This window comes from Sphaeramia orbicularis, chromosome 17 (genome assembly GCF_902148855.1).
Source record: "Sphaeramia orbicularis chromosome 17, fSphaOr1.1, whole genome shotgun sequence".
Lineage (NCBI taxonomy): Eukaryota > Metazoa > Chordata > Actinopteri > Kurtiformes > Apogonidae > Sphaeramia > Sphaeramia orbicularis.
Genome location: NC_043973.1, coordinates 11375302 through 11390153, shown reverse-complemented (window position 1 = coordinate 11390153; position 14852 = coordinate 11375302). Strand labels below are relative to the sequence as shown.

At 35.9% G+C, this 14852-nt stretch overlaps 1 protein-coding gene across 1 annotated transcript in view; it reads right to left on the bottom strand.

The window, feature by feature from the left end:
* The window catches only part of LOC115436861 (netrin-G1-like), a 213176-nt gene that overhangs the window by 171089 nt on the left and 27235 nt on the right, over positions 1–14852 (bottom strand). The window contains exon 2 of the mRNA XM_030159828.1: positions 12959–13613. Within this exon, the coding sequence (XP_030015688.1) occupies positions 12959–13216 (258 nt within the window). The 5' untranslated portion in view covers positions 13217–13613. The remainder of the gene's footprint in view (positions 1–12958; positions 13614–14852) is intronic.

The following is a 14852-nucleotide window of genomic DNA, read 5'->3' as shown; positions in this document are numbered from 1 at the left end:
AACACAGGAAGATTTTGTGATATAGCATTAGATCCTGTTTTGATCAAATAAAAATGTGTTTAGTATTTGTGCATATTTGTGGTGTAATTCAGTTCTTCCAGGAAAAAATCTTAAAAATATATAAAAATCTTAAAAATATATATGAATAAATGAATGTGAAATGAATAAATGATAATAAAATAATAAAAAAAAAATCTTAAAAATCTTTAAAAAATCTAAAAAAAAAAAAAGCCTTTTTGACAGTATTGTGATATATCATGATATACTGTATCATGATTCTAGTATTATGATTTGTATCGTATCGCCAGATTCTTGCCAATACACAGCCCTAGTTATACGCTGCGCTGCGTCACCACTCCTTTGATTCTGGAACTCAGGTCTGCTGTGTAAAAGTCCAGCCTGTCTCACCTCTGTGACTCCTTGGGCTTGGCCGTGGAAATCAGTCAATAGTGGAAAAAAGGTGGGATCACCCTCTCACCTTTTTTCCAGGATCTTTGTGTAAAAGTAGCTATTGTATTGTCCAGCCTCCACCAAACTGATGCTTGTTTAAGAACTGAAAAGCTACTCACTGCATCACAGTTGTCTCTGTGGCGCAAACTGGCAAGTGCATTTGGCTGTTAACTGAAAGGTTGGTGGTTCGAGCCCACCCAGGGGCGATGGAGCTTTTCAAATAAAAATTCTTAATTCTTGAAAAAAACGGGAGGGGAGCTGGAACTGCAGCTGAAGTGTCGCTGCTTTGATTCTCTGAACGGGTGGAGTGGCTGATGTGACCTTGAGCAACAAACTATCCCCACTGCCCACTGCTCCACGTATGCAGTGTGTGACGCATGCATGATCTAGTGATGTGTTAAACACAGAACACCAGTTTCAGTGTGTGGTGCATGTACATGTCTATGTCAAGGTTATTATCGTTGACGAAAACTAACGAAATGACGAAAACTAGAATTGTAAAAACATTTTCGTTAACTGAAATAAATAAAAACTATAATTAAAAGAAAAAAACAATAACTAACTGAAACTGTATTATGTGTTTATAAAACTAACTAAAACGAATAAAAACTAGAAAAGCACTCGGAGAGCGCAGACCTCTGCCAAGGCAGATCAGTGCCCCCCCCCCCCCCCCCCCATCACCTCCAAAATTTCATCATTTGTTCCTTGTGCCAGTATCAACATTTCCTGAAATATTCATCTAAATCCGTCCATAACTTTTTGAGTTATCTTGCACACGGACACATGGACAGACAGACAGACAGACAGACAAAGCAACATAATCAAACATAAACATAACCTCCTTAACATAGGTAATTCTGGATAAAATTCCCTTTGTTAATGTCGGATTGATATAAAATCGATTTTTTTTCCCTCAAGCACTTTTAGCTAGCGGCACAATATGATATTTAATGGTCCGTCACTTGTGGTTTCCAATCGTCTTCTGGTTCCCACTCTACCTGGAAACATGGACACTAAAGTTGGGAGAAAGCATTAGAGTCCTGTCTGGGATTTATTTGAATACGACGGAGAAGAAGAGAAAAGATACGACAAAACTGAAATTAATACTAAAACTAAACTAAAACAAAGCATTTAGAAAAAAATTAAAACTAATAAAAACTAGCAAACCTGCTCTAAAAATGAATTAAAACTAACCGAATTAGAGAAAAAAAAGTCAAAACTAAATAAAACTAAACTATAATGAAAAATTCAAAACTATTATAACCTTGGTCTATGTGTGTGAACCCAACTGACAAATAAAAATTCTTAATTACATCAGTTACGGTTAAAGAACTTTACTATTATTCACTGCACTGATTACACTGGTCAACAACAAATTTATTGTTTAAGTTTTTTGAGCTGATTTAGGAAAATTTTGGTGTGCTGAATCTAAAAATCACATTAATTTTGCTCAGTCAGGTCAACTTTCTGAACTATGCTACATATTGGCTTTTTAACATTTTTGCTTACATTTATGGGCATTTTCACATCATATGATACAAAATTCTTTCATATTTCTTGCAATAAATGAGTTCTGAAGATTTTACTTTTGCCAATTTAAAATGTTTTTTTTTTTTTTTTTGCACAATGACGATTTAATGTTCAATTTACATGTACTTACCTTTATCAATATCTATTATTCAATTTACAGGAATTAAAGTTTGTGACACTTAATAAATACATCCTGTTAGAAAATGATTTTTTTTCTCTTAAAACCTATTTTGGGTGAGAACTATATAAAAAAATCAACTGATAAAGTCACAAAAATGTAATAAATTTTGTGAGAAGATCAAATTTTTCAAAATCAAATTAGCAAAAAAACCTGACCTAATTGAGAAAAACAGACGTCATTTTTGGATTGAGCGGTGCAAAATGGTCCTAATTCAGTTGAAAAAACCTAGACAACTTTCAAAAAACATTTTTTTGTAACCCAGTGTTATCCAATGGAAGGATTTGAACTATTTACTTTGTTAAATCCAGGTGGAGACTTTTTTTCATCTGTGTATTTGTCCATCAGTTTGTAGAATTTCGTCAATAGAAATATGTGAAATTTCTAAATTGGCCCTAGTGATTATAAACACATGTAAACAAAGCGATAAACATCGATGACTAATGATGTGTGACCGCATCAGCTCGCTTTCAGTTGCTTTGTCTCTATTTTCCTCTTCGTTCTACTTGTGTTAATTTTGCCTGTCTGAATAAGCCACTGGGGTGACAAAAGGTCTCAGTTTGTTTTGATATAAAGCTTCACAGAACGACACACTCGACTGGAGACTGGCTCCTTTTTCATCCTACAGTGGCATTAAATGTCTCAATGCCATCTGGATGTGCAGAAATAAAAAGTCTCCCTTTAAAGATGCCCATTTTAATTGGTAAATATTTACTTCCAGAAACTCTCTGCTGCAGCCAAGACTTCTAACGATGCATTTGAAGACCTACTGGCTCTTGCTGCTTACTTTGAGTGTGATTCTAAACAAATGCAACCTGGGGATGAACCTCTCCTAATGGCTGATAAGGGACAATGAAACATGATGCTGAACACAGCAGCAGGCACGCATCAAATAATATCTCCACCAGTGCAGTTATACTGTCAGTTTCCACCATAAATCCTCCCTCTGTGCTGTCTGTAGTACAGATATAGTATAGCAATAATAATTACAACACGACCAAGACTACAGAGGGGTTCACAATTACAAAAAATAAACCAAACTAACACAGTAATTATCTTTATTGCAAGATACACAGATCAGCCAAAACATTATAACTACAGAGTCAAAGTAGTGTTAATGTTGATTATCTCATTACAAGGAGACTTTCCAGTGGGTGGGGTAGCCTACATTAGACAGCGAGTGAACGTTTAGCCCTCAAACTTGATCTCTTGGAAACAGCAAAATAGGCAAGAGTAGGGATCAGAGCAACTTTAACAAGGGAGAAACTGTGATGGTCAAATCACTGGGTCAGACCAACTCCGGATCTTCATTTCAGATGTAAAGTGGTTCATACCGACCAAAAGTATCCAAAGAACTTTACCGGATCTCAACCAATCAGGAATCTATGGTAGCGTAACATTATTACCACTAGGGATGTAACAATATGAAAATTTCAGATCATGGTTATTGTGAACATCTTGCGGTATTATTGAAATTGTGCTCAAAATACTCAAAAACTACTTATACACACACTGAAATAATTTAACCAAGTTGTATTTTGAAAAAAAAAATAATAATAATAATAGGACCAATGGCCCTGTAGCTTACCGGCCAAATGACAAGCTTTGGGAAATGTATCCAGATGTCATTAGTTCTGTGTATGTACTATATTACAGAAATAGCCCATGTTTTGGTCATATTCCAATCAGATCTGTAAAAAATTCAAATTCCAACTTGATATCATTGATACTGATTTATTGGATCAATCCACTTCCTATCTCTTAGAATGGGAAATCCATTATCAGATCCGGATGGAAATAATGTCAATACCTTGTGTTGACATCATCATAAAGAAGCTGTATACCAAGTTTGAAGTCAATCAGAACTGGAGTTCCAGAGAAAAGTCGATTGAAATTTCGTCCCCATAAGAGTCCATGTTAAATTTTCCATAAGTTCCCAGATCCAGAAGAAGATCCTGATCAGCATGTGGACATCATGTTTTGGTCATCTCCCCATCAGGGCTGGACTGTAGAAATTTCAACATGATATCATTTATATTTACTGAGTTATTGCATTGATCCACTTCCGATCTGTTATAATGGGAAAATTTTTCAAAGTCGCACCAAATCCAGAATCAGATCCGAATCCAAATAATTTCACTAACCTTTGTTGACATCATCATAAAGAAGCTGTGTACCAAGTTTGAAGTCAATCGGAATTGTAGTTTTGGAGAAGAAGACGATTGAAAGTTTTGTAACGGACGACAGACGACGACAGATGAAAGACGACGACGCTGGACGCTACATGACAATAAGCTTACGGCCTGTTGGCTGGTAAGATAAAAAAAAAAAACAACAAAAAAAAACAAATAAAATAATTGGCATAATGTACCTTCTGTTTGCAGAAACATTCAAGTATCAACCCTTAGTGGTCTGAGCCTATTTTAGCTGTTTTTCAGTGCTTTTGCCTTTATATACTATATAAACAAAAGTTTACTCCACCCATGTTTGGTGTCTTTTTTTCGGCACAACTTCATTTATATATCATCTGCCTATTTTTTTTTTTTTTTTTCACTTTAACCTCCAATATAAAACACAAAAAAACATAAAATCCAATTTGAAAAATGTATATAATTTTTTGCATTAATAACACAAAGATGCTTAATGAACCTTTTCAAACACTTTAAAAGTGAATATTGGTTCCAGATATTAGGTATATAAAATTAAAATTGTAATAAATTAAAACTATACTCAAATATTTGATATAAAAGCAGATCTTTAAATAGGCGTTTTCTCCGGAAAAGTGCAGTAATCAAATGAGGTTATCATGATAATAATTAGAATTTAAACGGTAATACTAACCGTTGGCAATTTTACCGTGGTTTATCATTATACCGGTAATTGTTACATCCCTAATTACTGCCTGTCTAATATTGTGTAGGTCCCCCTTTCTCTACAAAAACAGCTCTGACCCAAGGGAGGTGGGGCCTCCATGGATCAGATTAATTTGTCCAGCTCTTCCCACATCCCACAGATGCTCAGTTGTCTTGAGACTAGGATTCCCTTCCATGGTCCATTTTCAGTCAGGACAAACCACTGCACACATCCACAGTCCAGTAGTGCTGTATGTGTCACAGTAGTAGTAGTAATAGTGTATCCCTTTCATGTCTTTCTTCGCTAACATCAGATACATAAGTAAACCACTTTGGGTAGCAGCATGTCCAGGGTTCCCACTGTTTCCCTAAAATTATTTTCCAGGACATTTTCAGCTGCTACAGAGACAAGTTCTCACATCATACACTTATCCATTCCTCCTCATTTTTTGGAAGTGTTCTTTTCTACAGTTCTACACTTGCAGTTACCCAGAATTTTAGGAGGTCTGTGGTCTCGGAGTGCTTCTAGTTTCTACCAGTGGCGGCTGCTCATATTTCAGACAGGGGAAGCTCATTGTCGGCTTACATCAAAAAAAAAAAAAAAAAAAAAAAAAAAAAGTCAAGTTATTTAAACATACATTCGACCCTCCGCTCCTTTTTAAGAAAATGCTCAGTGACCTTATCGTACCAAGTAGGCGTCTTTTCCAGGGACTGGACCAGTGTCCTCTCCGCTTAGATTGCTTTGGCCCAGTGTGTTGTGGGTGTAAGACTTCAGCCTTTATAAACAAGAGATGCTCCTTTCACTCCGACCTAGCTGACAGTTTGATTGATTTAATTATCTACAAAACGATATTAAACTCGAATCAGAAATGATTAAATTATGTAACTGAAACAAGAAAACACTGAAATTATGTTAAATTGAAACAAGGAAGTACAATGAGAGTGTTTTATTTACAGTGCAAGAAATTAACGAGTAATTTCGTAGTGGTTTCTCTGATTTCACAGCAGAATGTGCGACGGTATTAAACTGAACTGTGTCAGTGAAGGAGCAGATCTGAAAACAGCTGTCAATCAAACGGGATTCAGCCTTTCGACCGATCCTCCAATCAACATGTGGGATTCTGGCGTCCAGCCCGGCTGAGCTCCGCCCACAGCTCCATTCACCCTCAGAGACGCCCGGCGTCCGGGGGCGGGACAACATCGTGGCATTTATCCAATTACCGTCCAGTTTTGACGCAATGAAAAAAACTGTTCCACCCAGTCCCGTTGAAGCCCAGAGACGCCCGCAGTCTACGGACAAATGTACTGAGCAGAGATCGAATGAGAAAACAGCGCAACGGGAATGTATGAGAAGTGAACAACATCGAGTCTGTTGATTTGTGATAAAGCTGATTCTGAACGAACTCGTCTGTGAGATGAACGTGTTCTAACACATTTGTAGTCAATAGAATGTCAACACAACCGTACATATTTAACCATTTAATTTTCATAATTTTAGGGGAAGCTGAGCGTCCCTTGCAGTCTACGAGAAATCGCCACTGGTTTCTACATATATTACTCTGACAATTGATGTGCAGTCTATGGCTATAATTTATTTATGAAAAATAATTATGACCACAGATTACAGTGTAGCATTTCCTTAGTGACAAACTGGAGTTACAGTGTTTAACCCTTTCATGCATACTGGTCACTACAGTGGACAGCTATTCTCCAGCTGTTCTCTTGTATATTCATGGGTTTATGTTGTTTTAGTTCCATATCAGCCAACACAGTGGACACTTATGCATATGTAACTTTGCTGTTCTTGATAAACCTGATCTGCAGTAACATGTTTGAGTGTAAATCAATTGTTATTAGCCTGTAATTATCATTTTTTCTTTAACAAAATGTTTTTTTTTTTATATTATCTCCATGAAGTGAGTAATAACTAATATTAGAGTATATTTAAATATGAGAAAACATCAGATTAGCAGCATTAAAAGTGTTTATATTTCATAGTTTTCACTGTATATCAGTAACTACATGTTTCTTTGCTTCAAAAATTAAACGCATCGTATCCATTTGAGTGGACATTTTTGCAGCTCCATGAAAAACAGATTCATAAAAAGCTGTCAATTGCATTTTTTTTCATGCCTAAAGAGGAATAAAAACAGGGGGGAAAATCATGATTAAGGTTCTCATAATTCATGCATGAAAGGGTTAACTGGGAAATTCCCAACTCCACTTTCTCTTCTCTCTTACTTTCTCTCCTGCACTTTGTCTAAAAATATTTGTATATTTTCAATAAATCACTGAAAAACAATTTCCTTTGTTTCATGTCAGTTTAGGCACACAAAGTCACAAGGCAGGGGGAGGATAAATAATTTACCAGGATAACTTAACTGTTTCCAGGACATTTTACCTTTTTTATTTTTCTCATTTTCTATATGTTTTCCATAACTGGAAAATTGGTCAAATATTTCCCAGGTTTTCCAGGACGTGTGAGAACCCGAATGTCTTATAGTAGGTTACTAGAGAAAGACCGGCAAAAAACATTACTGCATTGTCTAAATATGTAATGCTAATGTGGACTGTATATCTGTGATATGACATATCAAAAGCAACATTTTTCTGTTCTGTCATTACTGTTTTTATGGACGTAAACATGATCGGTGACTGGACATGTCAGATTAAATGTTACACAGCACATGCCACAATGTCACTGTCAAATATCCTCACATTTTTATTGTATTAATGTTTTCTTCTTAAGTTATTGTTATTAAGTCTTTATTTAAGACACAGAGGCCAAATCTGGCCCGCCAAAGGGTCCAGTCTGGCCCTTGGGATGAATTTGTAAAATGCAAAAATTACACTGAAGATTTTAATTATTTTAGTTCAAGTTCCACATACAGACCAATTTAATCTCAAGTGGGTCGGGTCGGTTCAGTAAAATACTATCATAATAACCCATAAATACTCACAACTCCAAATTTTTCTCTTTGTAAATGTAAAAATTTTCATGTCATTTTACTGTATTTACACTAAAACAAACTAAAATTTCACAAAAACACAAATAACCTCAACAAATATAACCATTTTGAAATGTCTGAAGTATAATTTTAACAATATTCTGCCTGTTATTAAATATTTTGTGTATTTGTGGATGCACTGTGATCTGTAAGTTGTAATTTACATGTATAAATGATAAACGGAGGCATAACATTGTTAAAATTGCACTTAGTTTTCTTAAGAAATTTCAGTTTGTTCATGTTGTTCACATTGTTTTAAAGGACAGTTGGTAGATGTAAACATTTTCATCGCATAATTTTACTTTTTTTTTTGCTCTATAACATAGAAAAAAGTTTGGAGTTGACATTATTTATATATTATTATGTTATTATTTCACTGGCCCGGCCCACTTCAGATCAAATTTGGCTTAATGTGGCCCCTGAACTAAAATGAGTTTGGCACCCCTGATTTAAGATGTCCAATCATTCCAGGTATATTAATCATTATTTTAATACGACAATAATCATCCAGTTGCACTAGTGCATTGCATTCTTATAACATTGTGTTGATTTGTGCAAATAGAGAAATCATTTAGCTACTTCCATACTTATACTCTTCCTGCACTTGTTGGTAGCGTTGTTGTTGCTCAAGATTGTTCTTATTTAAAGTCTAGGTTTTGTCTTGACTGTATTTTTACAGAACCGTGTTTGTATCAAGGTTCTAATAGTTTTGGATTTTTCATTATAGTTTAGTTTTATTTAGTTTGGACTTTTTTTAAAATCTAATTCAGTTAGTTTTAATTAGTTTTAGAGCAGGTTTGCTAGTTTTTATTTGTTTTTGTTATTTTCTAAATGCTTAGTTTTAGTTTAGTTTTAGTTAGTTTTTTTTTTTTTTTAATATCTTTCATCTTCTTCACTGTTGAATTCAAATAAATCCCAGACAAGATTCTGCGGCTTTCTCCCAACTTTAGTTTCCATGTTTCCAGGTAGAGTGGGGACCAGAAGACGACTGGAAACGACAAGTGACGAGAAGTGACGGACCGTTAAATTTCATAAAGTGCCAGCGGCTACAATTGCTTGAGGGAAATAAATTGATTTCATATCAATCTGACACTGACAAAGATGAAAACGAAGGGAATTTTATCCATAATTTTTATACGTTTTAGTTAGTTTTGTACGCACACAATACACTTTCAGTTAATTATCGTTTTGTTCCGTATAATTATAGTTTTTATTTATTTCAGTTAACGAAAATGTTTTTACAATTCTAGTTTTCGTCATTTCGTTAGCTTCAGTTAATGATAATAACCTTGATTTGTATCTCAGACAAAGATGATCCTACTCAAGACCGGTCAAAACCACAACTGCAGGCGTGTCCCCAAACTGCCTGAGCATCACACAAATAATGTCAAACATTTATCAGCACTTAAGAATCAGAAAGATGAGTTGTGTAAGTGACACTTGCAAAGCTAGCTAGATAGCATTAGCGACCTTCCTTACCAAAACTCCTATCTGGTACAAAAACACTGCAAATATTACTTTTCATTTCAGGGCATTGGTGTCAGTTTTTTTTTTGCCAACTACGCTGAACAAAAATATAAATGCCCACTTTTGTTTTTGCTCCCATTTTTCATGAGCTGAACTCAAAGATCTAAAACTTTTTCTGTATGCACATAAGGTTTATTTCTCTCAAATATTGTTCACAAATCTGTCTAAATTTGTGTTAGTGAACACTTCTCCTTTGCTGAGATAATCCATCCACTTCACAGGTGTGGCATATCAAGATGCTGATTAGACAGCAGGATTTTTGCACAGGTGTGCCTTAGGCTGGCCACAATAAAAGGCCACTCCAAAATGTGCAGTTTTATCACACAGCACAATACCACAGATGTCACAAGTTTTGAGGGAATATGCAATTGGCATGCTGACTTCAGGAATCTCCACCAGAGCTTTTGCCTGTGAATTGAATGTTCATTTCTCTACCATAAGCCATCTCCAAAGCTGTTTCAGAGAATTCGTGAAGAAGGCTGTGCGAGGAAAATGGTGGTCACACCAAATACCGACTGGTTTTCTGACCCCCCTGGACCACCCGATACAGTAAAAGTGCACATTTTAGAGTGGCCTTTTATTGTGGCCAGCCTAAGTCACACCTGTGCAATAATCCTGCTGTCTAATCAGCATCTTGATATGCCACACCTGTGAGGTGGATGGATTATCTCAGCAAAGGACAAAGGAGAAGTGTTCACTAACACAGATTTAGACAAATTTATGAACAATATTTGAGAGAAATAGGCCTTTTGTATTCGTAGAAAAAGTTTTAGATTGTTGAGTTCAGCTCATGAAAAATGGGAGCAAAAACAAAAGTGTGGCATTTATATTTTTGTTCAGTGTATAATGATGGGTTTTTGTGCAGCTTTCTAACAGACTTTACTTTGTTGCCCTTGTTGTGTACCTGGTCTTGGCTCCATCTCACCTTGCCTTGGGCTTGGACTTGACTTGGTCTCAACCTCGTAGGCTGGGTGTGCACTGTGCCATTTTGTTTTATCCCACAAAAAAGATGAGAAAACACTGAGGTATGTTTGGTCATACTATGTCTTACGGTTAGACAGGTTTAAAGACAACTGTTATCATGGTGTTGCAACCAAAGGCCACTTGGGACAGAATTCTGGCAGTGTCATTACTGCTGTGACCTTAGTCTTAGTCTTGTTACACTCTGTGTGGTTCATGGTTTGATCTTGATATTAGATCACAGGTGTCAAACATGCGGCCCGGGGGCCAAATCTGGCCCGCCAAAGGGTCCAGTCCGGCCCTTGGGGTGAATTTGTGAAATGTAAAAATTACACTAAAATATTAACAATCCTTTTAGTTCAGGTTCCACGTTCAGACCAATTCAATCTCAAGTGGGTCAAACCAGTAAAATACTATCATAATAACATATAAATACTCACAAATCCAAATTTCTCTCTTTATAAATGTAAATATTTTCATGTATTTACGTTAAAACAAAGTATAATTTCACAAAAAATGTGAATAACCTGAACAAATATGAACCTGAAATGTCTTAAGAGAAGTAAATACAATTTGAACAATATCTGCCTGATACACTTCATGTGTATTTGTAGTGATCTGTTGTGCGGAAATGATAAACTGAGGAAGAATATTGTTAAAATTACACTTATTTTTTCAGTTTGTTCATGTTATTCACATTGTTTGAAAGGATCGTTTGTAGATGTAAATATTTTCATTGTTTAATCTGACTTTTTTCACTCTAAAACACAGAGAAAACTTTGGAGTTGACATTATTTTTATATTATTATGTTATTATTTTACTGGTTCGGCCCACTTCAGATTAACCCTTTCATGCATTAATTATGAGAAGCTCAATCAAGATTTTTTTTTTTTTTTTTCTTGCCGTTTTTAATTCCTCTTTAGGCATGAAAAAACAAACAAACAAACAATGCGATTGAATTTTTTTCATGAACCTATTTTTCATGGCGTTACAAAAATATCCACTCAGCTGGACACCATGCGTTTAATTTTAGAAGCAAAGAAACATGTATTTACTGATATACTGCATTAAAACTATGAAATAAAAACATTAATACTGCTAATCTGATGTTTTCTCACATTTTAACATACCTGCATGGAGATAATTTGCCAAAAAAACCAACCTTTTTGTTAAAAAAAAAAAAAAAAAAAGGTTAATTACAGTCTAATAACAATTAGAATTTTTTTTACACTCAAACACGTTTCTGCAGATCAGGTTTATCTAGAACAGCAAATTTACAGTAATGGTGTGAATTACAGTGTATGGGATGATGCATATAGGGTGGGGAAGCAAAATTTACAATATTTTGAGGCAGGCATTGAAAGACAGTGTATGACCAATTAGTTTATTGAAAGTCATGAGAATTTATTTGCCACAAGAAAATTGACATAATAGAAAATGTTTTCATTCTATGTGTCCTCCTTCTTTCTCAATAACTGCCTTCACACGCTTCCTGAAACTTGCGCAAGTGTTCCTCAAATATTCGGGTGACAATTTCTCCAATTCTTCTTTAATAGTATCTTCCAGACTTTCTCGTAATAGTTTTGCTCATAGTCATTCTCTTCTTTCCATTCTAAACAGTCTTTATGGACACTCCAACTATTTTTGAAATCTCCTTTGGTGTGACGAGTGCATTCAGCAAATCACACACTCTTTGACGTTTGCTTTCCTGATTACTCATATGGGCAAAAGTTTCTGAAAAGGTATGGATAATAGTGTTAGGTATGATTATGACATCAATATATGTTTGGTTTCAAAACAATTGACGTAGTGCCTGCTGAGAAAAAAACAACTAAATGTTCATTGTAAATTTTGCTTCCCCACCCTGTAAGTGTCCGCTGTGTTGGCTGATATGGAAATAAACCAACAAAATCCATAAATATACACGAGAACAACACCTTTGAACAGCTGACCACTGTAGTGACCACTATGCATGAAAGGGTTAAATTTAGCTGAATGTGGCCCCTGAACTAAAATGAGTTTGACTCCCCTGTATTAGATGGTCTTGATAACAACACTCCTTGTCAGTACATTTAAAATTGAGAATAAAAATTGCAATTCAAATGGCGCATTGCGATGTGTGATGAAAAACACAGTGGTATGATCTGCTGGTCCTATACGCCTCCTCTAGAGTTTATACCTACAACAATTTGTCCAAATATGTCACCAAGGTCTGTGTATATTGGCATGTGTCTGTGAATATTTATGTGTGCCAATCTTGTACAAGTGCCGCTGCATTTCGGGACTTGTGTTCGAACACTTCCATACTCCATCTGAGTGTACATTAATCTCTGCTGCAGCGGTAGCATATTGCCTTGTATGCGCTGCTCTCTATCCCTGACCCAGTATGCTGTGTGATCCTGCCTACAGCCTCATTTGTCTCCATCAGGGGACAGGCGAGGTTACGACTCACCAAAGCGCAGTACGTTTCTGGCGGATCTCCACACGTGATATTTGGGGGGTCGAGGGCCACTCGCAGGTACTTTGTCATGTCAGTAGCTTCCGGCTGACAGGCCATGTAGTCCCACGCCAGACCCTCCTCCGTATAGATCTGGGACTTGCACACATCATAGTGTCCCCAGGCCGCTGGGTAATGTTGCATGGCATGTGCCACGCTGGCGCACAATGCTTGCAGGGTGAACAATAAAGACCAAAGCATTGCTGATCTCATTCTGTATGGCCGTTGTGGAATTTTTTTTTACTCTTTTTTATCTTTACAGCTGCTCCTGGACCACAAAAAGGATATCGCTGGAAATGTTCTAAATTAGCTGAAGCTTTGAGCGACGCAATAAAGCATTTGGGAACTGCGGCAGCATCTTGCTACTGTTCTAATAGCAGCTTCAGGCAACGATTAGCCCCCATTCAGTTATTTTGTCTTTGATTGCCACCACTTGTGCCTGGCTGATGATGTGTGTCAACAAGTGAAAGTCTTCACAAGGGCTGAGTGTTCAAAGGGTCAACCAGAGGTAAAGACGGGATCCGCAGAGGGGGGACGCTCACAAGTCACTGGCTGTCAGACGGTGAAGCTTGATTTTCTGTCAGTTGTGGTTTTCGCTACAAGCATCATCCTAAAGGATAAAAGAGAAAAGCAATCAGAGGAGGAAAACAGGTCATATATACTGTACAATGTTCTCCATGATTTTACAACTTTCAAATGGAACAGTGAAGACACAAAACCTTAAAATCTTGAATGTTGCATATATTATTGGCCATGTGTTTAGAGGACATTATAAGACCCTAATCTTCACCATAACCTTAACCCATGAAGACCCAGTGTTATTTTTCTGGCAGTTCCCAAATATTTTTTTCTCTATATTTAACCTTCCTTAAGTGATTTCCACTATTTATTGTAAAATTATCTTCTGTATTTTGTGTTTTTTCAGTGTAAATCATGTATTTTCCTATATTTAATTCACTGATCATGTAGATCAGGGGTCTCAAAATCAGTTTCTTTCAGGGGCCACATTCCGCCGGATTTTATCTCAAGTGGGCCGAACCAGTAAAATAATAGCATAATAACCTACAAATAATGGTAACACCAAATTTTTTTCTGTGTTTTAGTGCAAAAAAACCCCATTAACCCTTTCATGCATGAATTATGAGAACCTTAGTCAAGATTTTTTTTTTCCTGAGTGTTTTTAGAGTGTTCCTTTTTAGGCACGAAAAAACAATGCAATTGATTTTTTTTAATGAAGCTATTTTTCATGGAGTTCCAAAAATTGTCCACTCAGCTGGACACCATGTGTTTAATTTTTGAAGCAAAGAACCATGTATTTAAAACACAAGATCAGAAAGTGATATACTGTGTGAAAACTATAAAATAAAAACATTTTTATCGCAGCTAATCTGATGTTTTCTCACATTTGATCATATTTCCAATTATTATAGCAATTTATTTACACTCAAAGATGTTACAGCAGATCAGGTTTATTAAGAACAGCAAAGTTTCAGTAATGGTATGAATGTCAGTGTATTATGGGATGGTGCATAAGTGTCCACTGTGCTGGCTGATATGGAACTAAAACAACAAAACCCACGAATATATAAAAGAACAGCTGTAGAATAACTGTCCACTGTGGTGACCACTATGCATGAAAGGGTTAAATTATGAAAATACTTACTTTTATAAAATATCCAAACAAAAAAGATGTAAATAACCTGAAAAAACTGAAAATTCTTACGAAAAATAAGTGCAATTTTAACAATATTATGCCTCAACTTATCATTTCTACATGTGCATTATGGATCAGATCTACAAAGACACTAAACACTGAGTAACAGGCAGAAAATTGTTCAAATTGTGCTTA